This window comes from Myodes glareolus, chromosome 11, assembly GCF_982192425.1.
Source record: "Myodes glareolus chromosome 11, mMyoGla1.1, whole genome shotgun sequence".
NCBI classification, from domain to species: Eukaryota; Metazoa; Chordata; class Mammalia; order Rodentia; family Cricetidae; genus Myodes; species Myodes glareolus.
Genome location: NC_142036.1, coordinates 66,937,458 through 66,963,954, shown reverse-complemented (window position 1 = coordinate 66,963,954; position 26,497 = coordinate 66,937,458). Strand labels below are relative to the sequence as shown.

The 26,497-nt window shown below is 37.2% G+C and overlaps 1 protein-coding gene across 1 annotated transcript in view; it reads left to right on the top strand.

Moving 5' to 3' along the window:
* The window catches only part of Mipol1 (mirror-image polydactyly 1), a 247,392-nt gene that overhangs the window by 180,024 nt on the left and 40,871 nt on the right, over positions 1 to 26,497 (top strand). The window contains exon 10 of the mRNA XM_048415994.3: positions 24,370 to 24,600. Coding sequence (XP_048271951.2) covers positions 24,370 to 24,600 — 231 coding nt within the window. The remainder of the gene's footprint in view (positions 1 to 24,369; positions 24,601 to 26,497) is intronic.

Here is a 26,497-nt window from a genome sequence, read left to right as displayed (position 1 = left end):
GTTGTCATCTGTTTTCCTATGGCCTTTTAGTATCAGTAGTGGGTTCACAAACAGTGATGGCAAGGGAAGAGTTCACAATGCCCTTAGAGTCCTTCAAATCATACTTAAAGAAAACGAAATCTGGACTTAATACTCTACTCACTCTTCTGTGTGAATGGAGACTTAGTATTTGTAAATGAATACATAATGCATTTGCATTCTATGGAGACACATTCCAATTTGTCTTTGTGTTTATGTCCTGGAGACATTTATTTTTATGTTTTTTGAGGATAGCCTTGAATTCTTCAGTCAGTTTTTAATCATAGGCATTCTTAAAAACAGTCTTAAAAAACAGTTTCTGGTTTATGCCAAAAAAGGAGGCAGTGGCAGCAAGATCACATTCTTCCTCCTGTCACCCAAGGGTTATCTTTCACATTCCATGTGTGGGACTTGATCAGACAGGTTGCTGCGATTTTTGCTATGTTAAAGACTTTCTAAAAATTGATAGCTTCTTCAATTTCTATACTAACTTCCCTATTTGTAAGTTATGCCATAGATTTCACTGGTAAAAATTGAAGAAATACTTTGGCTTTTGGAAACCTGCAAGCCATTGACAGAATGCTTGAAAAAAGATACAGCACTCAGACTGTTTCCGAATGTTGTATTTCTCAGTCTAAACACTGGTGAAATGCAGACCTGTGGAGAATACACATGCAAGTCACTGCCATGGTTTGAAATCTAAGGAACAGCACTATTAAGACTGTCTCACAGGGTGGAATTCTAGAATTACAGGAGTCTTCCTTTGGATTGAATTTATCAGCCCCCTGCCAAATAGAATGTTCTCTGGAACAAGACAAAAAGATTTTTGACAGTCCATCAAGTATTGGAAGTCAATCCTCTATTTGTCTTTGCGTCTCTACAACCATGACCTTCTTATATAATACTGCCTAAAAATGCTAACTATGTTTCTGTGACTGGGTCTCAGTTTTCCCATCCTCTGTTCTAGCTGTGGTCTGCACCTCCTGCCTGCTTTCTAACACCCTGGATACCTCTTCTCTTCTGCATTGATGTCACCATTTCCAGGATTCTGTGTCTTCTTTTCTGCTTTCTTCCTTAAGTAACTTCCAGAGCTTCTGAATATATAATTCAAATTTGAATATTATATTCTTTCACAACTTTTAAGATATATTACTCTTTTTTTCCTGCTGATTCTACACTGAACTGATTCTAAAATGATTCAAATCAATTTACCTTTGTAGACTTTTTCTCATGGAAGATATTAAATTTATTTCACCTTGGTGTTCTGAAATCTCGTAAGATGTCTGGGAATATATTTCTTTCATTTATTGTGATCTGTTCTTAAAGATTATTTCGACTTGAAGATTCTCATCTTTCATCCCTGAACAATATTCCTGAAGATTGCTTGTAAGCCCCACCCCACTTCTTTTTTACCCTTGATGTTTTTTTCTGGTTTCCTAATTGCCAAAGGTTGTACCTCAGAGACAGATTAATATTTTTTCTTAGTATTTTAAAATCCTTACATTTTTGGTGTGTGCACTTAAAAGTCTCTTCAACTTTATTTCAAGTGCATTTTATCATTATATTTGAAATATTATGTACAGCACATATAATCAAATATTCTTTCTAACTTTTATCTTAGCAATTGTCATTTTTATTCTCTTAAATTGTTCTTTATTTTGTAGTTCTTTTTATAGCATCTGATTTTATATAACAACATAATGTTTTCCCTATCTTTATAAGTCTACTAATTTTTTATTATCCCTAACCCATCTTCTCTTATACTTAATATATACATTTTCCATCCTAAGTAACTTGAATACATTTTATAGCATTTGATTTGAATGTGAATGTATGACAGTGTCTGGACTTCAGAAGCTTTTTAATCTGATATTTTTACCCTGTCAAACTTGTAAATTATCTAAGAATTCATTGTGCTGCCTAATAAAAGTATCCACAAGCTAATTAAGCTCCAAATAGAGAAATATTATGTGTTTCTTTTATTCAAATTATTCTAATTTTTATATTTTTGAAATTTACAGGGTATTTGCTCATGAGGATATTTTCTATGGAGTTCTTGGCAGCTCTTCCCAGGGGTATTCTTAGTGACTTAATAAACGTGTCATGTACTGCGTACTCATCCCGTCTCCTGGAAGAGCTCCTCCTCCTCCTTTGTCTATATCCCAGCCCTGTGTCACTTCTTCACCTTATCTTTCACATGCCTGTGTTCAACTAGCAGTAGTAGATGAGAAGGAAAGCAGCTATTGGATTCTTGTAAACGTACCTGTGTATATCAGAGAATTTGCAAATAGCTTTATTTCAAAAATGAATAATAGTTTCAATTATGGCAAAGTCTTCTTAATTTAGAAAAGATTCTATTCAAAAATCTTCCACTGTAATGAGTCTTCCTGTCCAACCAGCTAGCTCCCAAATAATGTCATGAAAAGACTTATTATTTATGAAAGGTGGGCCTTTAGCTTAGGCTTGTCTCAACTAGCTCTTATAACCTAAATTAATCCATAACTTTTATCTATTTTATGCCATGTGGTGTTACCACTCTTCCATCTTGCACCTTCTATATCTTCTCCATTTCTGGCCGTTGACTCCACCTTCTTTTATCCCAGAGTCCTCTCTGTCCCTGGTCCAGCCTATCCTCTTCCTGTTTAGCTGTTGCCCATTCAGTTCTTTATTAAACCATTCACAGTGACACATCATCACATAGTGTAAAGAAATATTCTACAACATTTCCCCTTTCTTGTATAAATAAAAGTGAAGGTTTTAACTCTGATTATAAACAATAAGGATAATTCAGGTAAGAATTGCATTCACAGTGTCCAGTTGATTTGTACTTAACGAATTCAGACAAAGTTCTTTATTATCTATCCTATCTTAGTGAGTTCAAAGTTTTATATCTAAGTCTCTTTATATCATGATCTGTTTTACCATCCTAAAAAATATCTTTTTAGACCTTAAAACATCTTCTTAGATAAACAACTTAAGCTTTTATGTTTTTAACCTTATAAACATTACATCACTTATGTAAATTTCTTTTCTGAATATGATAACAAGGAAAACTGTAAAACTATGACAATTTCATCTTCAACCTCATTAGAGATGTGAGAAGGATATGGTATTACCAGGTTAAACAGGAAGTGCACAGCAAACAACTTCCAAAACTAAGAAACAACAGAGACATCTGGCTCTCTGAACAATCATCCCAATGTTGTTCTGGAGTGTTGGGGAATTCATTTTCTGCCTATGGGCCTGGAATATCTGACAAGACTTTTCTATGAAGCAGAAGTTTTCAAGAATTGTCATACTTTGCCTTGGCAAAGTTTGGCAGTTGTTTTCTTTTGTATCCTGCTTGTTCAATTTGGACGGCATACTGTCAGCAGTTGAGGCAAGGGCAGTATCTTTATCTAGTGTCTAACTTTGCCACAAATGAAAGCAAATTCCATATTTTTGATGCCTGTAATCCTATTTTAAGATAAATTGCTGCCAGGTTCACATGTATATTACTGTCATGAAAGCCTTATTTTATTAAAACATTTTAAATGCCATATTCTGTAGGTCTTTGAAGTGTTTGAAGACCATCTATTTAAAATATAACTGAACTTGAACACTTACCTACCATGACTATAAATTTGATTGTTATAGATGACTAACTACTAACCTGTCTTTTTTATTATCCTAAATTAATCTGTCTTTTTTAATTATCCTAAATAACTTTCAAAGACTGAAATTTTACATTACATTTTTAAATGTGCTGCATACGTATAATAGCTTAAACAAGGTTAGAAACATATATACAGTGTAACAAAAATAACCTTAAATTTGTATCAATATATAAAAATTTATCCTGATTTAATATATTTGAGACTAGTAGTTGTTCACAGGTAAACTCAACAATCTACCATTTCATTCCATCATTTCTATACTATACCCCCTTTTCCCCATCAGTGTGAGAACCCTGAATCTAATCTTTGTTCAGCTCTTTTCCTGACCATAACTGACAATAGCTTGTAACAACCCCCTCCAAATAATGATAAACATTCATAATCCATTGAATGACCAAAACCACCCACCCTAACTCTTGGGAATGTGGGCACCATGTTCTCTAGACTACTTCCTGTTGTCTGGGGGTGATAGAATCTTTAGGTACCCTGAGAAAATGTGGTTAATGGTCAAGTACTGGGAGAGCTAGCTGTATTATTTTATTATTATTATTCTATGTGTGATGGGAGAGTATAGAGCTTATCTGAAGTCTTGACTGGTGAGAATTGTGAGGCTGGGCCATCTCAGCTAGTAGCTCTGATGTTGTTCTGTATACAGAATTTTGAAGAAACTGCAGCAGAGGCAACTGAGAGGCTGGATCACCTAGGCTACTTGTCTTTATTGATGCCTGGTTCTTTCTTCTGAAAAAACATAAACTTTTAAAGGTAACACCCACATTAACACAAGTATGGAATGTGTTATGTATACAAGTCAGTTAAAGATGATTTTTTTATTTTAGGTTTGAGCAGTTAAAAGGCATCTATTAACTGCAAAAGTTTCATTAAACTGTATAACCAAATCTCAAGCCATGCCATATGAAAGGATGGAGCACTGTAAGTCATGAGGACTCTATAGCCAACAAGATTTATCATGTCTTATCCAATCTCAGAGATGTCCTCGTGTAGAGGAATCAGCATATATATCACCTATTCTGTAACTTCTTTGGTTTCTTTTTTCATGTCTGTAGCCAAGATTTTCAGGAGCTCTACCCAAATCAAATCTGATCTTAATTAATTTTAAAGAGAATCATAGCATTTTGTTTCCTGTAGGAAGTTAAGATATTCTTAAAATATATAGGATGGTTTAATTTAGCAGTTTCTATAATCCAATATCTCTCAGGAGTGATTGTCTTTTGTATTTTAGCGTTTAAAAATTCAAAGTCAACAGAGCACCATACACAATCCAGATACCCTTTTAAAATTCCACCTTCATGTGACTTTTTTTTATAAATATATTACTTACTTTCTCTTTGCCCTTTTATTTTGAAGCTATTTTTTCTGTGACTGTCTATACCTAATTTATACTTTATCTACTTAAAGGTTTTCTTGGTGCATACAGCTTTACTGTACAGCTGCAGTGTTCTTTGATCATGAAACAAAGCTTAGATGACTGTGTCAGCCACCAAGCAACCCTAGCTTAGCACATGGCACTGGTGTGTGTTGCTGGCAGTTAGTTCCAGCCCACAGGCAAGGCCAGGAGACCCATTTCTGTGTGCTGCTGAGCACTGGCTTGTTGCTGGGTTGTTTTTTTTTTTTTTAAACTCTTTTTGCTCTTTTACTCAGCTCCCAAATAAATACATATGGAAACCTATTTCTTATAAATTCCTGGCCTTAGCTTGAGTTGTTTCTTGCCAGCTTTTCTTAACGTAAATTATCACATCTATTTTTTTCCTCTGGGATTTTACCTTTCTCTATTTCTGTATAACTTTTCTTTCTTCCTCCATTGCTGCTAGTATAACTGGGTTGCTGGCCCCTTTTTTCTTGCTCCTTGATCTCCTCCTAGATTTCTCCTTCTGTTTATTCTCTCTGCCTGCCAGTACTGCTTATCCTTTCTCCTGTCTCACTATTGACTGTTTAGCTCTTTATTAGGTCATCAGGTATTTTAGACAGGCAAAGTAACACAGCCTCACAAAGTTAAATAAATGCAACATAAAAGAATGCAATACATCTTTGTGTCATTAAACAATCAAATGTAACACATCTTAAAATAATATTCTACAACAGTGGCCCACCTGAGAGACAGCAGGACTAGGAATCCACATCTGGTTCCTTGTCCAGAACTTTTCCTAACTTTCTCCAGCACGATGTTTGGATATTCCAGCCCGATATTGGGTGCCACACATCATGAGTCTTTCTCTGTCCTGCCAGCCAGCTCCCAAATAATGAAATGGCAACTTCATATTATTTATGAAAGGTTGTCCTTAACTTAGGCTTGTCTCAACTAGCTCTTATAACCTAAATTAACCCATAATTTTTATCTATTTTATGCCATGTGGTGTTACTACTCTTCCATCTTGCACCTTCTATATCCTCTCCATTTCTTGCAGGTGACTCTACCTTCTTTTATCCCAGAGTCCTCTCTGTCCCTGGAAGTCCTGCCTAACCTCTTCCTACCTAGGTATTGATCATTTGGCTCTTTATTAAACCAAGTACAGTGACATTTTTCACTGTGTAAAGGAATATTCTGCAACATTCCACTCCCTTATGAGCAGTAAATTAACCTCCCTTGGGGGTATTTCTGTCATTATTAAACAATGAACTTCACTCTAGAGATTCTGATTCATATTCATGAAAATTAATTTGACTGTAGTTCATAGTAGTCATGGAATTGAATAAAACAAAACATACATGGTAGAAAAGTAATTATTGATACCCAGAGAGGTTGGAAAGCAAAACATGACTTTTATATGACAAAGGATTGTTTTTCAGGGAGAGATTGTACAAAATAAATGTTCAACAGATTTGTATTTGTCAAAATATCTTAAGCAAGTTGTCCAGAACCCTGAGGGTCTTTTGTCTTTTCTCTTTGCTTACCATTTCACATTAAAAACAAGATTAAGCCAGGCACGATGGCACATGCCTTTAATCTCAACACTCAAAATCAGGTGAATGTCTATGAGTTCGAGGCCAGCCTAGTCTACAAAGTGAGTTCCAGGGCAGCTGGGGCTATACAAAGAAACCCTGTCTTGGAAAAACAAAACAGAAAAATGAGATGAAGGGAAGAGGTATGATCACTCAGCAATCTCTCTTTTCATTGCAGCTGGAATAACAAAATATGAAATCTGGAACTAAGCCAAGTTATAATTGTCTAAAAATGATTTTGAGTGTAGATTTACATTCAGTAAACTTTAGTTTGGTAGAAAGGCCTGTGTTGCTGAAATAAACATGAGTAGCAAGTGAAAGCTTCATGAAAGGTGACTGTATCGAGTATTCTCCACTTCAAGTGTCTTGCCAGCTTCTGACTAATGCTTTGACTTGATTTGAAGCTTTTCTGAGTAATAGATTTTAGTGCAAGTTACTACAGTTCTTTCTGAATAACATAGGTCAGGAAGAGTTCATCTGTAGGTGTGGCAGCTGTACTGCTTTGGAGGACTGTCTTTAATAGATCTACTTCATTAATTGTCATGAATTTTTTTAATAACAAAACCAGTTCATCAGGTTTAACCAGCTAAAAACTGTTCTTATAGTTGTTATCTCTATTGTCAGAAAGAATATTGTGAAAATAAGGAATTACTGCCCATGCTTTAACTCTTGACTAAACATAGAAAAGCACTATCTATGAACAATAACTTAGGGGCATATTATCAAGTTGACATAGAGTGTTTCAGTTGCGCAATTCCATTAACTCTGAAGCCCTATGCTTTGGTTTCAGTGTCTTCCAGTTAGGAGTGATGCCAGAGCCGTCTACTAGGTGCTCCCAGTTAATGTCATTAATGTCAAGCAGCAGGATGTTCATCCTTTCTTCCGTAAGCCTTAGTCCTTGGGTTTTAGGCTAAATGGCCTTCTATGCGCTTGTCACTCATAAAACAGGCAGTGGTATTTTAAGAAGCTGCAATAATGGGCTGGAAAATAAATGTTAGCATGTGCATTCTATTTACTAATAAAAGGTAATTTCCATCTGATGATCTTTAATATGAAATTGTGCATGCAATTTTAAAACTGTATTTTTCAAATTTAAGAATTTCCAAAAGCTTTCTTAGACATAGGATTGTATTGTGTTGTTGTCTATGTTCTTTGTCTCTAACGTATAAAAGTGATAGGCACTTCCTCTTGTAGGCGATTAGTGGCCTGGATTGTCTTAATATAAATTGTTTAAAGGTAAGAAAAAAGGCAGTTGGTGGCTTTCTCTAGATTCTACAATTAATCATATATCTTAATGACCACTTTTAAAGATTATTGTACACATTACATATAATGGACATAAGTGTCCAAAGGGGGTATTAAAAATTATATTACCTTATTTTTTACTACTTACAGATTTAGAATCATACCTAGAAAAGTAAAACAGTGTTAGACAATGTGGCATGGTATGCTATTGGTGCAAAGTGAATTAGAATCAAATAATGTTCTTTATATGTGCAGATTTCTTTAAGTTGTTGAAATTACCTTGGCTATTAAATGGTACTTAATTGTTCATACTATTTAATAATATCTCCATTTCTCTGGACTCAAAATTTCAAGTTTAAATCTTTAATCTTGCCAGAATCCTAGATTTTTTAAAGTTTGTGATATGAAAAATCTTATTTCAGAGGGATACTATCCTCAGTCTCCTAAGATTTGCAAACTGCCATTTATCAGGATCTGCAATGTGAGTCTAGTTAGACATAACTTAGAATAAACAACATAGGATATTTTTACAGTATGTCATCCAGATGCCCTAAGATCAAGTCTGCTTGCCCATGAAAGCGATCCTTGTGATTGTTGCCTGGGTCTGCTCATGACCCATGTGTCCATAGCCTCGGCTTTGACCATGACTCCACATTCCTTTCTCAGCTGGATTTTAGGCTTCAGGATGCTCTCCAAGTTGGGTCTTCTCTAAGGCCAACCTTCATTTTAGCCTTGGAGTGACTCTTCACAGGTTGAGAACCACTGACCTGAAGTACCCTAGAACTAGCCAGATTTGTGAAGCTGTAAAAGCAGTCAGCAATAGGTTTCCTATACCTCCATGACAATATGCATGCCCTGCTCTAGTCTGAATACCCTTTTTCCTTATTTATGAATTCTTACTTTTCACCCTCAGCCAAGACATCATATGTTCAGTGAAGTCCTCCTAATCAGACCGGGGTAGATGCTTCTACTGTGTACGCCTGTGGATTTCTGTGCTTGTTTTATGCAATTTCTGAAGCCAGTTCCTGAGAGGAAACGTACTAAAGAGGGTGTACAGGCAAATCACCTAGAGCACCATTCTGTATTTTCTAGTTTCAGAACTCAACTTGCTGGTAAAATACCCTTAATGCCGTCTGTCTTTGTCTTTGTGCATATGTGCAACTGTGACTCATAGCCTGAAATAAACATCTGTAATTTCCTGTTAAAGTGTTCATCTATTTCACTGGCGGTAAACTCAGTTCATATTTTTCCATTTACATGGTTAATTGGTTGCCTGTGCAACCTGATCATATTTTGAATTTATTCCAGCTGACTTTCGTGGCTATTTTACGTTGAAGCCCTGGACATGTACCTGCTGGCCCGCCTGTAGTTCTTAGTGGAACTTCATCATTGTACAACAATTGAGAAGTAAATAAACACATTTATAGTTTTAACATTCAGAGATAAAAATCAATGTAGATATGACTTTAAGAGACACAATCCAGAAATATAAGATGTAAAGTGTTTATATCATATTCCTTCTTTCCAAACATTCATTTTTTTTCAGGTCAGCAATGTACAAAATGAAATTCATTTTAAGACTGATGCATAATTCTTTGTTTTATTAAAGTATACAGTACTATTTATTAAATAAGCCTTTGGTGAAGTCTTAGGGAAAATTCACAGCACTTGAAGTTTTGAAGACATCTTTAAAATTAACTTTATGTATCATGTATAATATGAAGTTATTTTTTTGTAAACAGAGACTGCTTGTTTGTTTCTCAGCCACTCAAACCCAAATAATCACACAGAAACGATATTAATTACAACGCTGTTTGGCCAATAGCTTAGGTGTATTCCTAGCTAGCTCCTACATCTTAAATTAACCCATTTCTATTAAACCCTCCTGTAAAGGTTTCTATTGTCTTTTTCCTTTGGCAGCTACAAAGTGTCTCCTGGATTCTGCCTACTCTCTCTCTTTTTATCTCTGTTGAGATTGTCTGCCTGGCTTTACTCTGTTAAACCATTGGCCGAAACAACTTTATCATCAACCAATAAAAGCAACACAACACATACAGAAGTACATCCCACATCAATTTCTCTTCTATACACTATCCATATATAGGTAAATACCAGCCTCTCGGCCACATGGAAGGTAGTAAAATAAACAGGTCAGTCAGGATTGTTAAGTCTGATGTTGCCACCTCAAATTCAGCACATTTGTGATATTTTTCACAACTTGTTTATTCTAACATTTTTTGTTTCAGTTTAGCCCTTTTTATTTTTTTTTAAATTCATTTATTTTATATTGGTGTTTTGCCTGCTTATATGTTTGTGCACCATGAACATGCCTGGTGCTAGTGGAGGTCAGCAAAGGGCATCAGATCCCCTGTAACTGGAGTTGTGAGTGATTGTGAACCACCATGGGGGTGCTGGGTGTCAACTCATGTCCTTTGCAAGAACAGCAGGTGCTGAGCTTTATCTCCAGCCCCATTTTTAACCCTTTGATGTAGGTTATAGTTTGAAAGGTCGTTAATTCAATATAATGCTTTGAGTTTCCAGTTCTTATTCAATTCTTTGGGAGATAATTTTTGGACTTTCTGTCATTAGACTATTAAAATTCAGGTCAGTATTTGGTAATTGTATTAAATGTCCTTTAAAATCTATAAGTCTGAAATGAGTATAAATTTAAATAATTTAGCCACATTTCTTAAAAATATCTAGTCAATTGCCAAGTAGTCTAAAAATATTTAAATTGATAAAATTTCTTCTTATTTACAAAATGAAACTTCCATTTTTTTCTGAAGAATCAACAAAATAGTGTTATTAAAATAATGGGGCACAAAATTTGGAGGCTAATTTAAAATATAAATATATAAAACACAATCTTTTTCATAGTGAATAAAAAAAACTAATGACTCCCAACTTTACAGAGTATGTTGCAATTGTATAGCAACAGCAATTGTATAACATTTTCTTATGAGAACAGCTATACAGTAGATTTTAAACAAGCCTAGTGTGGTGTTCAGTAAAGTGAAAGGGCCTGGACTGTTTTATCCTTTTGAATTGGCAGTCCACCAAGAAGAGAAGTTGGGTGCTTTTCTTTCCCTCTTCTGCTTCTGTGATAGAGTTGTGTATAATTTAAATGAACATCCTCTTATACTAATTCTCATGTGGTCTTTTTCTGAGCAAGATACTAAAAATACAACCATCCAAATGCTTTTACACCTCCACACTATATTGCTGAACCAATTATTTATGGAAGAGAAGGAAAGATAAAGTTGCTTTTAAGAGTCCTTTAACATATCAGTTTGATAACTAGCAAAACACCTTTACAGCCATTAAATATTTACCAAGACTTGGCTTTAGGCAAGGGGGCAGTTTAGTGCACTGCATTTGACTCTCTGCAATGCCATTGATTAGCTATCAGAAGGACAGAGTTAATAAGTAACTTTAAGTATTACAGAGTGCTCTACATTCTTGTCAAACCTTTTCTCTGAAGATGACCTAAAAAAAAGTCAGTTACAGCCAGTGTTCTCCCCTCCAATGATTGCACAAGCACAGCTCTGAAGGAAAGGAAGGCCAGGCAAATCAGTTGAGCGGTGCTTAAGCAATGCTTCCTAGTGACTGTTGTCATTGCGGCTGGACTTTAGAACTGAACATGTTTACATTTAATTAGAAAGGACACACAGTTTACAGCACAGTAGCTATCAATATCGGATCAGAATTGATTTCCGCTTTCTCTCCAGTGATTGCTTCCTTCAAGCTAATTAAAAAAAGGCATATAACCAAATGACTCACATAAATTTTAAAGCAAAGTAAACAGTATTCCCTGGAGAGCCAAACAAATGTAAATGGCATTCATCCTGATTATTAGCTAAATTTTTTAAAAGAATTCTGATGCTTATAAACGTGTTGTAAGTCGTGTTTTAGTGTTATCAGACTGGTTATATGCAAGTGTTTCCCTTTGAAGAAACCTCAGTGAATTGCTTTGCCTGAAACCTCAGCTCTAAAAGAAACAAAAGCCTTAGTTTTATCTTTATAATCCCTTAAACATGGAGATAAGTCAGTCTGCAAGAAACTTGGGCTCACTTTGTCAGGTTCTCAGTTTCCACTTTACACAAAAAAATACATTGAAATTACCATTAAAAATTTTCTTTTCATTAAGGTGCATAGAATATCTGTGTCATTTGCTAAAATTAGAGACCCTCCAGGTATGAGTGACTAGCAGTTTCTTTATAACCACCATGGGTAAATTTATATATTAAAAAAATACTATACAAGATTATGTCTTTTGTTCTCTGATATGTTGGAAAGAGACTGGATTTCAGTTTCAGTAGCTAATATTTCACTGATTATGTAAACTTCTGTGACAGTATTATACAATCAGAGAAATGAAGGAAAATGGGAGAAAGTAGAGGTTTCTTCCAGGAGAATCATGTCTTAGCCTCCCTTCTTCCTCATCTGTGAGGTCTGCCATGCCTTCCACATGTCCCCTGGAGGGCTATCAACACACAAAAAGTATAGACTGATTCAGATTGAACATATCCCTTAGGAAAGATGGTGTAACTAATTTTCAGGTATTTAGTAATCATTCTGCCAAGTACTACAGATAAAACAGTGAGTAAAATTTCTGTAAGACAAAGGAGGTAACTCAATGGCGGAGTGTGTACTTAGCATTATGGAGGTTCCGGGTGCAGTTCCTAGCCTCCCCAAAATAAAAATAAACCTGAGAGATTAGATTTGTATCTGTTTTAGTTGCTATTATGCTTTATACTTGTGTGTGTGGTTGTTCAATAAATATCCAATGAATAACCCCTTCAAAAATTATTTCATAACAAGCAAATATACGCTGAGCCACAGGCGGACTTCCAGTAGCACTTGTTCTCAACACGGCAGAGAAACTTCTGAAATCAGGCAATGATGCTGCATCAGTGAGTCCCCTCAGAGTCTTCCAAGACAGACTAACTCTTAAAAGGTTTGCAATGCTTACTTTTCTCAATTTCATTTAATTTTTTAAAAATCTTATGCTTTGTGTTACCCTTAATGCTCACAGAGCAACCAACCTGTAGTCCACATTGGATACTGAATATAAAATAAACATGCAGGGCTTAGATACTTCACAAAGATTGTCCTCAGCCGTTAACACACAGAAATAAAGGACTGTGTGATCTGAGGTAAAGAATCAGAAATCACTTATTCCACAGATATTGACTGAAAAACACTTTTTGGTAGTAGAGTAGTATCAAGTGATTAAAAGGGGGAACATTAGTTTTTGAAGATTTTTCTTTTCTGAGTCATACTCTGTATTCAGTTTGACACCACATGAGAAAGTCATCTAGCCAGCCCCCTGATGTGGTGCTGGATCCAAATTGTGGGTCCCTGATAAAACAGTAGGCACTTGAACCACTGAGCTAGCTCTTTAGACCTTAGTGTATATATGAGGAGATGTATGAGGGGGAAGCACGAAGGCAGGATTGGGCCAGGGTTCTAAGGACACTGAAATGCATTCATCCTGACTAACTTCTTATGAATCAGTGGTTGCATGATGAGAACTGCGCTGAGCAGCGATACACAGTACACTAGGAGATACACAGTACACTGAGGAGCGATACACAGTACACTAGGAGATACACAGTACACTGAGGAGCGATACACAGTACACTGAGCAGCGATACACAGTACACTGAGGAGCGATACACAGTACACTACGAGATACACACTGCTTTCTGCTCTTCAGAAAACTCATTCAAGGAAAAGAGCAAGAAGACCTTTACAGTAACCCACTGACAAAGTAATACAGACATTCTATGTAAGGGTAGCAGCAGTCAGAAAGGGATGAAATTGAAAGATGAAAAAAGGATGTAAGTGCAAATCAGCGTAATCGATTAGATAGTAACTTGAGAGATACATGTTAAAGATGATACATCCGTTTGGAGTTTGATAGACAGAGACTATGGCTGCACCATAGGAAATGACAGGAAGATAAAGCTCCTTTGGGAAGGGTATAAAATCAGATCATGAGTTCACATCCAGACATCATGTGGTAGTTAGTTATTTACAGAATTGTAATTTGACAATATCTTCAAGGTGTTTGTGCAGATCTGGTGCTCATTGCAGCCATCTGTGGCAGAGAGGAGTTTGCTGTGTTAGAGATGATTAACTGGAAGAGTTGAGAATGGACTGATATGAGAGAGATGGGTGAGTAGAAAAGGCACCAACAGTCTAGGCAAAGGCTAAGTGGAGGAGGAGAAGCACTCTCCAGGAGACAGGGGAGCTTTGGGAAAGTAAACAGAAACCAGCATGAATTGAATTACAAAGCAGGTCAGGAAGGCATTTCCAGAAAGAATTGGCTTCAGAGAGGTAAGATAGATGTGGCTTGGAGAATGTCTTAATGTTTAGCAAATTCAGTAACACCTTGAGCACAAAACAGATTGCAACCCTTTGAAATGAAATTGATGTGAAGGCAGCAACCATAGAGCTAATAAGACTTCCTAATTAGGTCCTAAAGCTAAATAAGACTTTCTAGTTAGGTCCTGAAGCTAAATAAGACCCCCTAACTAGGTCCTCTTATGCCAAATTGTAATATCTACAAAAGTTAGTAAATCTGAATACTGATCTGTAACAACAAAAATTTTCATAGATATTCTGGTTCAGATAACTAAGAATAAGTTCCTGAACTTTATTCTATATTGTAGATTTGGACTCTAGCGTGGTCCCATCTCATCCAGCTAAGACTCTAAAACTGTCCCGTTCAAAAGAACAAGCTAAAGCTTACTTATTAGAGAGAGGCATGTTGTCCTTTAAGTAGTGGGAACATTGTTAGCCCTATAATAGTTCCCATAACCAGAGCAGAAACTTAAAGCAGATCTCAGTAGCTTTTCTTCGAAATCTTTCAGTAAACATGTTATTTTTCTAACCCAAAGACGAAATTCCTTACATAATTTTTCTCTAGCCACATTTCAACACTGTCCTCACACTGGCCTAACAGGGCTTCATTTAGCTCATCAATATCCTTCCTATTAAACTTTTGCGTATACGTCACTGCATTTCTACATCTCGTGAGTTTTGGTAAATTGTGCTTTCCTTTTTACTATGTTCCAGTTTTTCCCTCTTGGCCCATATGCACTTAGAGTTTTGTTGTCTAACTTCCAAATATTTTTCCAGCCCTGTTTATATATTAATTTTTAGTTTAATCCCATAAAAGCATAGGAGCATATCTTATGACTTCTGATCTTTTAATTTTGCCAAAGTATGTTTTATGGTCCATAGTACAGTACATCTTGGCAAGTGTTTCACCTAAGTTGAGAAAAATGTATAATCTTCTGCTACTAAAATTATTCTATAAATGCCAACTCTGTATTGGTAAGTGATGTCCTGAATGACTTGACAGTATGTGAAATAAGCGGGACACAAACAGATAATACAGTATCCTCTCATTTACATGTGGAGTCTTAAAATCTGAATTCAGAAGCAGAAGATAGAATGATGATTACCATGGATGTGATGTTTCAGATGGATAATCTGGATTAATGAATTCTGAATATAGTTTAAATAATGTGATAACTACAATTAAACAACTGCATTAGATACTTGATATTTCCAGAGATAGATCTCATTTTTCTCAAGTAAAGTAATTGAATGGTAAAAGATAATATATATATTTAGAGAAATGCCCTACTTCTTCAAAGTTGCCCCTTTTACCTATGGTGTGTGTCCTTGTTCTTAGTAAGCTCTTCTCTTTTTGTATCTACAAGATTGGTGGTGACAGTCACCACTGTTCCCTGCATTGGTGATGGGCATCTTAAGGCTACCTTTTTGTGCTTCTGCTGTTTCCTTCCACATTGCTTTGCATTTGTTTTAGTGTTTTAGGTTCTTGCGGAGGAAGCTTAGAGTGTTAAGTTAGCACGTTTCACATTTCCTAATGTGTGCATTTAGTGCAATGACTTTTGCTTTCAGCGTTGTTTCAGCTTTGTCCACAAATTTTGGTCTGCTGCACTCTCATTACCATTAACTTCTGTGTGGTCTTTAATTTTCCTTGGATATTCCTGTTTCATTCAGATTTTATTTGAACATGTGTTGTTGAGTTTCTAGGTATTTAGTGACTTTCCTGTTAACTTAGAAAGCCTAGAGGATGGGCAGGAATTATAGTTCAGAGGTGAAGAGCACAGACTGCTCTTGTAAAGGACTCCAGTTCTAATCCCAGCACCTACATGGAAGCCCACAATCATCTGCATCCAGTTCCAGGGGACAAATGCCCTCTTCTGGTTTCTGCAGGTCCTGCATGTATATAAATCACATATGTGCAGGCAGAACACCCATACACATAAAATAAAAATAAAGGAAAAAATTAAATAATAAATAAAGAGAACCTAGAGTAACATTAACCTTCTGTTGCTGTCTGTTTTTTTTTTCCATTTTTATTGGAAAATAAATCATATATGGCTTTAATTCTTTTGAATTTTTGAAATTTGTTTTGTGGCCCAGTACATTGTCTATCATGGTATATATTCTGGGGACAGTGGAAAATAATGTGTGTCTTGCTGCTATCTGTATCTTTGAGTATTTTGTATATTCTGGTGTTCGATGATGTTGAGTTATTCTGTACCATTTGATTATCTAGTAGAGAGTATTAATTGTCGTACATTATAACATAAAATATTTTCTCTGAGGTAATTTAACTTATTTCTTTAAATTAAGTCAGCTGTGCCAAAGAGGAAGCAACAGTGACATCACCAGGCTGCCTTGTTTACTCATGAAATCTCTGGGTCCACAAGTTAAACCAAGCTTGTGATGGTCTTCCCTCTTAGGTTATTCAGAATTAAAGCCTGTTGAAATAATTAAAGCCTAATTTCCCCAAAAATATGTAAAATAAGCTGTTGTTTTTTTTGAAAGGACCTTGGTGAATTAATTAATGCAACTAGCCAGAACATAAAGGCAAACACTCCCCTCCACAAGTAAGTGCATACTCTTGTTTTGCATACTTTGCTTTGGTCCTATTTACTCTGTAAAACAAGCCAAGCCTGCCTCTCTTGCTCTCTTTTTTTAAAGAATGATTTAAGGATGTTATCAGTAGCTGAGTAAAAGTTGGGGGAACTGGTTTTCTTCTCCCAATTCATGAAAAACTTGTAGCAACAAGAAATTGTTTTCAACAGTGTTTACAGAATATCTTAGTATTGCGTAAAATGTTGAAAAAAGTCAACTAGATGTAAATCATATAAAAATTTCACAGATAAGAATGTCTTTTCTTGGCCAGGGCTTGTGCTAAGATTTTTTACCCTTAAAGATTCTTTGAACTCAAGAGTTTTCTCATGTCTTGTTAATATTCAGAGAGAAAAGTATTTTCCCAGGGTTACACAGTAGAAGATAAGACTGAAACTTAACCTTTATCCTCTGTGCAGCACAAGCCAGCCTCACTTCATCGGTGCCATACTCTGCATTCTTGAAGTAATAGACTGGACAGCTGTAGTCAGGAGCTCTTCTTTACTAGTTAGCAGCATCTCTGGCCCTTTTCCCACTGAATGTCTTTTCCGTGGCTATGGTTTTGACAATTAAAAATGTCTTTGAACACTGGAAAATGACCTTTGGGGGATTAAAAAAAAAAAAAAAACCACTCAAGTCAAGAAGTACTCACTGCACCGAGGAGGTGGTTCCGTGGGTAAAGTACTATCTGTGCACACCGGTGCTCCTCAGCAGCCTGAGAGACAGAGCCTCTAAGACCAGCTGACCTCTCTTACACGGTGAATGGTGGAAAGTGAGAACAGCCATTTGAAGTAGTCCTCTGACTGCCACACTCATGCCATGGCATCCGTACAAATGAACACACATCATTTGCACACATCCATGCCACACATACATACTATGCACTCACCCAAAGATTTAAATAAAAGAACTACTAGTCTATATTACCTTAACTCTAAACTGTAAACCCAGACTATCCAATTAAACAGTTTATATAGATCACGCTCTTTATTAAGCAATTACTACAGATAAATGAAGCATAAACTGAAGAGTAAATGCTTGTTGTGGGGCAGCGAGTGAAATCTTCTCCTTAGGAGTTGAATAATGCACCATGCAGAAAAGAGAGGACATAAGAAAAGTCGCATCAATTGTGGTGTAAATGGAAAAATGCAAATCGACAAGTACCTCAGCGGAACCGTGTGTGGCATGACAATTGAGAACTTGGCAAGCAGATAAACATACCAGTTGAGGAGAACTTAGCATGAAAATGCATGTTGTTGTGTGTTCGGGGGCCTGATAGTATTAAATGTTTAAAGCTGAAACAGTACAGAGTCAAGGGGCAGGAAAATCACAGGACTTTGGACGGAGTCAACCAGCAAACATATGAACAGAGAGGAAGCACTGCAGAAAGGAAGTCGGGGCCAGGCCTGTTAAGATTCAGAGGCAGAGAACCTTGGCGGATCACGGCATGCAGCAGAGCTCACTCAACAGGTTTATTGGGAGAAGGAGGGTAGGCAGAGGCTGCCTCTGAGCAAGGGTGGAAGGGGAAATAGGGTGCGAAGGAATATCTCTGGCTTTTTATAAGAGCAACGCATGCACATAGTGAGAATATGCGACTTGTGTTAACTGTGGAAATGTGTTGTATTTTGGTGGCTGATGGCGATGTGGCCCTGCCGCTGCTAGGTTGCTGAAGGTGGGCTTTGGGATGGGGTTTTCCACGCAAGTGTAGGAGTAGCACATGACTATAATCCTAGGCCTGAGAGGACTGCAGATTCAAATACAACCTAGACTGTATAGCAAATTCTAGGCCAGCCTAAAGCACAGCAAGATTCTGTGTCAAAAAAAAAAAAAATGCATACCACTTATTGGAGAAGTGCCCGCTGAGGGACTTTTTATATCTTGATCCTCCACTGTATTTAATGTAGTAGTCAGGAGAAAATTCAAAGTCTTATGAATTAAAATGTAATAATGTGAAATAGTACTGTGTTACTCTTCTCGTTGCTATGACAGGACACCTGAGAGAAGCCATGGAGGAGGAGATGAGTGTATTTTGGCTGCCCACATTCAAGAAGATCTACTTAAATTAAATTTTCCTGGAACTACCTTTTCAGGCACCCCCAGAAATTTGTCTTCCACATAATTCTAAATCTTGAGAATTCGACAGTTGAGATGAACTATTATAGTTACTTAGTAATTTTTTAAGCTTTCTTCTAATTTATTCTTTGTGTCTTTCACATCATGCATCTTGGTCCCATTCATTTCCTATTCCTGTGTATCTTCCCTCTGCCCTTGTACTCCTCCCAGAATAAAATTTAAGAGAAAAAGGAAAATTAAAAAAGAGGAGGGGTCTTGTCATAGAAGCTTTGGTGTGACACAGAGAGTCACACTACACCTCTTTGTCTAGACATCCTCCTTGCAAGTGTTCACTGCAAGAAGTCTTTGGTCTGGTTCAAGTCCTCTGGCTTCTGCTGCGTTATTAATGCTGGGCTCTCACTAGGATATCCTGTTGTTGCCCTGTGTTGTGGAAAACCTGCAGTTTTGCGTATACAGGCCTGATCCCTTCATGAACTCCAGCAGATCATAGTGGGTGTTGGGGTGGGCCAACACATAACCCTTGTTCTGGACCTGGGTACTTGCAGGGCTGGTCACTCTGCCAACTCTCTCTTGTTCTCACCACCAGGATTAGTGCTGCATTGCTCTGGTGAGTTCACCCTTTGCAGCAATGAACAAGAGGGGACAGTTCTGTTTCCATGTCCTCAGGGTTGAATCTCCCACACCTACACCTTGAGGGCCAGCTCTGCTGTGTTACCCCGGCAGGGAGTAGGGGCCAGTCTGGAGTGCAGCAGCAGATGGGGAGCAGGGACAGCTTCCTGGCTCTTATGACCTCAGGGCCAGCTCTCCTACCTGCCTCAGGCATTGATGTGCAAGAATAGATGGACAACATGTCTCTCCTGCCTTTGCAGTAATGACAGTAATGGGGACAGCTCTATCATGCTTACAATAGCGGGGCTGACTCATCAGCACTTCCACCAACAGGATTGGATCTATTGGGCTGCCCAGGTGAGGTGCAGGGCCTGCTCTCCTGAGTGTTGCAGCTGGTGGTGGGCAGGGGCAGCTCCCCCTAAGAACCAGCTCCCTCACTTTGTAATGTTTTAAAGTCTCACTTTCTATACTTAAAAACTTTAAATCACTAAGGTTGCATAATTTCAGAACTGAAACATAACTTAAAAAATTTATTTATTACATTTCATTGCCTTCATAGCAAACAGAAAGAATTAGAATCCTGTGTGACATTAGTTATGTGCCTTGAATATCTGTGAGTGATTCAACAACTCTTCTGCTTGTCTGTCATTTCTTTCCACTGTAACTCCCTGTAACTTAGTTTTTTTCCATGTCATTTAAGGGTCATTAAGTTGTAATGTTTCTGCTGTGCTGAAAATAGCACCTGAAAATAAACAACTTTTGAAGAAAATTATACTCAACAAGATTCCATGAAGAAAGCTAGACAGTGGGGTTCTAATGCCCATGTTGGGTAGAGCATTATGAGACAAAAAGGGCACAACAGATGTTTATAAACACCCAGATGCTGAGAATATACTCCCTTTACTTTACTTATTATTCTCCTTATTTGGGGTTTATACAGGAAAATTTTCTTTGAAGGATAAGCATTTAATTTTTAAGTTCTTAATAAATATGTACTTCTCATAAAATAAAGTAGAACTTAAAATTAACATTTACCTAAAATTGACCATACAATTAATAACAGAATATTAGTATGTTTTCAGTGGGAAATAAACTACAAAATAAGAGAGAAAACAGATTACAGTAAGTTATAAAAAATACAAGAGTAGGATTATGAGACACACTAGTGGAGAGAATATCAAAATTTAAATTTTAGTTTCCCCCTATAGCCTATAACCTTTGTGTCTGCCATGGGCTTTTGAATGAGTTTACAATACCAATGCCAAGTGTAGATTCCCTCTTGTGGAAGTGGGTCTCTAATCTAAACAGAGAGCGGTTGGTTACCCTCAGATATCCCTGCCACTATTGCACAAGTGGGCACCTCCTGCCTGCATATTGGTATTGTAGTTCTTAGGGAGGTCCATTGATGCCTCCCTTCCTTCTTCTCCAGCTGACTTCATAGGCCCTTCCTGCACTGTAACAGCAGACTGGTAGAAAAGAGCTGCAAGCTTAGTTCTAGCTTCATTTTTCTAGTTCAAACAACTAGGGTAGGTGGTTTATTCAACTATCAGATCTTACCATCTCGTCATGGTGGACAACCAAAAAACATGACAAGAACTTGTATTGCTAGAGGGCCTTGAGAACCTTCCCTGACCAAGTCCTCAAAAGGAAATGAAACATACCTGGTGCTGAGTTCTTTGTTTAATAGCCCACAGCTTTTAGAAGGAGCTCTTATAAGTCATTCAGGGTATCTCCATTCCCCAACACTTTGTTTGTTTGTATATATGTATTTTTATGTTGATTATAAGAGAGTAGCTTCCATAAAGCTTTTTTATATCACCTTTTTTCTTTACCTGTTCCCTAGTGTTTTCTATCCTGCCAGTTTCTTAAATTCTCCATTCCCAGGATTGCACTTCTCTACTTTCATATCACCTATGCTTTGGTATCCATTCTCCCTTAAAATATCCCTCCCCCAACAGCTTCTTTCTAGACTTCTGAACTCCACGCTGAAGACAGAAAATCAGAGATTCGAATGCAGGGACACATACAGCATGTGCTTTTCTGTGCCTGGGTCACCTCACTTAGTATAACTTTAACAGTTTCCTCTATTTTCCGGCCAATTCCATCTATTGTGTACATGTTCCACCTTTTTTATTATCCACTCATCAGCTGATGAACACCTAGACTGATCCCATTTCCTATTATTATGAATACAGTAGCCATAAGTATGGATGAGCTAGTATTTCAGTAGTAGGATATAAATGTCTTTGGATATATTACCAGAAGAGGAATAAACATGTGATAGTTCTGTTTTTAGCTTTTTGAGGAATTTCATAGATTTTCATAGTGGTTACATGAGTTTTGTCCTACAGTAACAGTGAATTTAATTCTGTTGTTTAGCTAAATTGACATAGAATCAACCCTCCTTCTAAACTCTGTGTGTGTGTGTGTGTGTGTGTGTGTGTGTGTTTATACACATAGATAACTACAATCTTAATCAGAGAAATCTCTTTCCAGTGAACTGTGGAGATTACAGACTTAGGCTACACAAGTAAAAGAATAAGTGACAGTTGAGTGTTCAGTCCTAAACAAGACATTTAATATCATCCCCTCCTAGGTTCTGGGGGCATTGCAGAAGAGGAGGTAGAAAGAATGTAAAAGCCAGAGAATAAGGGGGGGGGGTTCCAAAAAAAAAAAAAAGCAAAAAAAAAAATACTGTATTGCCACATGCCAAATTCTGAACAATACACAGCAATTATAATAACAACCGCTCAACAACTGCAACTGCAGATTACTTCACTGGATGTGCACTGGAATGAGCGAGGACCACTCATTTCTGAACTGCCAGATGCACAGAGAGGGATAGCCATTGCCTTTGGTTGTGTGCCCACTTGTGACACCACCAGGTAGCTGTGATTAAACTAAGAGGGTCAGGAAACACAACCAAATTCAAAGCCTTGCATCTGGGAAAGAGACAGGTAGGGGAAAATGAGGTTGGTACAAGTAGCAGGAAGATAAGATACGGCTTGCATGAGAGTCACCAGAACACATTCCACGCTTGTATGAAATTGTCAAAGAACTAACAATTCAAAACCATTAAGTTTGGAGAGTCTCGATATTTTGCCAGGGGAAGCAGTATCTAGACTGAAACCTCCCTGCTGAGTAGGAGTTTCATGGAGGGAAAGCAGTGCAAGCAAATGCCATGGGCAGGAAAAGCTTTCTGCATCAGAAACTGGCTGAAGGCTGAAGTAGAAAGTCCAGATAATGCAGAGCTCTGTAGAAGTGGCGAGTGCAGAAGAGTCAGTCACTGTACAAACTGGGGTTGAGGTGGGAAGAGAATGTGGGTTCAAATGCAGGTTCTGCTAGGGGGTGAGACTGATTAAATTGCCTGCTTCTCTTTGTTTCTGTGTCTTCATTCATAAAACAAAGGCAGTAAATAAATCTATTCACAAGGGTTGTTTGCAAGTTTAGTGAGTTAAAACTTACAATTTATTATTTTAGAGATTTTTTTTTCAGAGCACATGAGATCCCTTTGCATGATATTAGTGATATCATTTTTAAAAGAGCACTGTAGCTACTGCTTCTCATTAACTGCATTGGTGGAATGTGGGTGTTTGTCAGGCAATTTGAGTGAGTAGCCTTTTTGAGCTAGGATATAAAGTCACATACCCGTCTGCACATCACTCTAATTTCACACGGGATAACCAACTGACCAGCGTTTAGCAACAGTCTCTATTGTTAGGGATTAATTCAAATCCTGAAATGATTCCTTTTGATATGCGAACTGTCAATTGTTTCTATGTGATACCCACCCCACAGTGGGGAGACTATAAAGGCTTAACTGTAACTTGAAAAGAAGAAATTTATATCACTTTCATCTGAACAATTTTAGATGAAGCCTCACACCCGTGCTAGGCCAGTACTGAGGTTCTCCATCTAGCATTTTGCAGCTTTACGAATTAACTTGCTTTCATTCATATTATCAACTTGTGTCATATAGCTCAGTGGTTGTACTTCTTACACTTCAGTCGACATTTCCTTTGTATGCATATACCGGAATGATTTTATTTAATAAAAAAAGAACATCTCCTATGTGGATTTTAAATTTCCCTTATTAAATATTTATATTTTCAAAATGTCTTTATTTAATTGAGTGAGGTGCTTGGTGCCATTTCAAAATAACCTCAGGTGGTAGGTGTAATGACATATCAAGGATGTGACCTTTAGCATTTTAGGATTCTATTTGTCTGCATTTTCTTCTGCATTCATTTAGTCTTAATTTATATGCTCTTTCTCCATATCGCTTAATGAGTAGATGTATTTATTATAAGAATCATTAACCATAAAAATATATATCTGAATACATACCATCTGACTGCTGATTTTACCTTCATTCATATTTCCACTGCGAGTCTGGATAAGGCTGACGGATATTTGCACAAACCTCATTCATTCTCATTAAGGGCTCCGATAGGCCCTGGATCTCCTAAACTGGTGTCCATTCTCTTCTCACGTCTTTGCAGTCAGCTTATTATACTTTTTATTTACCTAGAGATACTTTATTTTCTAGTTCTGTGCTATTCCTTTAAAAAGAAAATTGAATGTAATATTTACACTGACATAATTAAATTAACATTTTACAGCATCTTTCTGTGTGCTCTGATATCACAGATAACCAGTTGTCAGCATAGCTCTTGGCTGGTAACAGAGTTACAGAACAATGATCAATTATAATAATATGTTATAAAAAGCCTATTTAGGTATTTCTATATTGATTTTTAGAAGTGGGGATTCCAAATGAATTTTTTATTAAACAAATTACTGAACAGTCAGCCTAGATATTTATAATTGTATTTTTATGTTTTCTCAGTTTACACAAATCATTATCTCAAGAAGAGAACTTGAAGGACCAGTTTAACCACGCCCTTAGTACCTATGAAGAAGCCCTGAAAAACAGAGAGAGCGTTGTTTCCATCACTCAACAGCAAAACGAAGAACTGGCCACCCAACTTGAGCAGGCTCTGACTCAGCAAGCAAGCATGGAATTACAGCTTCAGTGTGCTCTCGAGGTCTCCCAAGCAGCCAATGAAAAAGTTCAGAAGTAAGTAAATAAAACATGAAACATAAAACATAAATCAAAGCAAAACAACTTTCCTTTGAAAACCAAACAATACCTAGTTCTTATTTGTAATACTTACTAATGCTTTAAGGAGAAAGTGAACAAAATGAACTTTTTAGGTTACGTATCACATCCTTTTTGATATCAAAAAAATTGTTTTCTTAAGACTTACTGTTACTATAATATTGGGATAAATTGTTTATAATAAGTGGCCTTGACCAATTAAGGGAGACCATGGTGCTTCAACCATTGCACACCCCACATTGAGAGGCAATGGTATTCACAAAGACTGACATGTTACCATGGACTATACTCACTGAGCCTTGCTGTCATGTTCCTGGAGTTGAGATCTTCTGGGACCTTGGTCGCTGAGGCCTCTCACTGCACTGAACCCAGTACAGAGAAATTAGTTTTCCTGTGTTGTTCTTTAAAAGTGTTCAGTGCAGCCTTCAGAGTGCATAATTATATTTGTTTATTTTGATGGTTCTTTGCATTTTTATTAAAATTTAACCAGAGCTGCATAATCAACTGGTCCTTATGACGATGCACAGAATGCTAACACTTTCCCAAGCAAAGATGTCCGTTATTAATTTATGGAACTTGAATCTTGTAGCAGCGCTTTCTGAGGAATGGACTAGGCCTTGTCAACCCATTCTTTTGTATAGTGGACAGCATCGCATCCTCACTCACAAATTTAATCACCTCTAGTTGCCAGCACAGTTTTTTCCCTTCATCTTGTTTGTTTCTTTATTTTTAATATTAAATCATATGCACAAGTAACAAGGGTTGTTACTTCCTTTAACTTCTTAATTGAAATAAGTGGTCTCAACGATTTCCCCAGCATCTCTGAAACTATATTTAAACTGATAACCCAAACTCAGGTGAATCTGAGCAAAGACATTCTGGAATGGTTTAGGGTTCCACACTTTAATCTTTGCTGACAGTGTGTCTTGAAGCTTTTGATTAAGTCCTGTGCATTTTCTGTTTAAAAATTAGATCCAAATTCAATAAGTCATTATATATCTAGTTATTTTCAAGTACATTAACAAGCTAAGAATGCTGTAATATATAGATGGGTAATATATATTTTATTGTAAATCACAATCAGAAACTTAGCCATTATGATATGATTTACTTCTATCTGTACAGTCTATGGAGAATTATAAATTTAATTTTTTAATGTGTAAGCACTTCTTTGCTATATGACTAAAATTCCCTAAAACAATGGTTTCTTTTTTTCTCCTGAATTTCTTTTTTTTTTTACTTTTCCATTCAAAAATTTACAGTACCTCCCTTCCTCCCATTTCCCTCCTGCTCCCCAACTCACCCTCCTTTCTCCTTAAAAGAGGGCAGGGTACCCTGCCCTGTGAGAAGTCCAGGGCCCTCCCCCCTCCATCCAGGTCTAGGAAAGTGTACATCCAGATAGACTAGGGTCCCAAAAAGCCTGCACATACAGTAGAAACAGGTCCCAGTGTTAATATCAATGGCTTCTCAGTCTGCCCCCATTGGCAGCCACATTCAGAGAGTCTGGTTTGATCACACACTCATTCAGTCCTGGTCCAGCTGGATTTATGGGCTCCCATTTGATCAGGCACACTGTCTCAGTGGATAGACCAACCTATCATGGTCCTGACTTCTTTGCTCATCTTCTTCCTCCTTCTGCTCTTCAACTGGACCTTGGGAGCTCAGTCCAGTGCTCCAATGTGGGTCTCTGTCTCTATCTCCATTCGTCACCAGGGGAAGATTCTATGTGATATTCGAGATAATGTGATAGTGGGGCAAGGACAGTTCAAGCACCCTCTCCTCTGCTGCCCAAGGACCTAGCAGGGGACATCCCTTGGACACCTGAGATCCCCTCTAGAGCCAAGTCTCTTGCCAA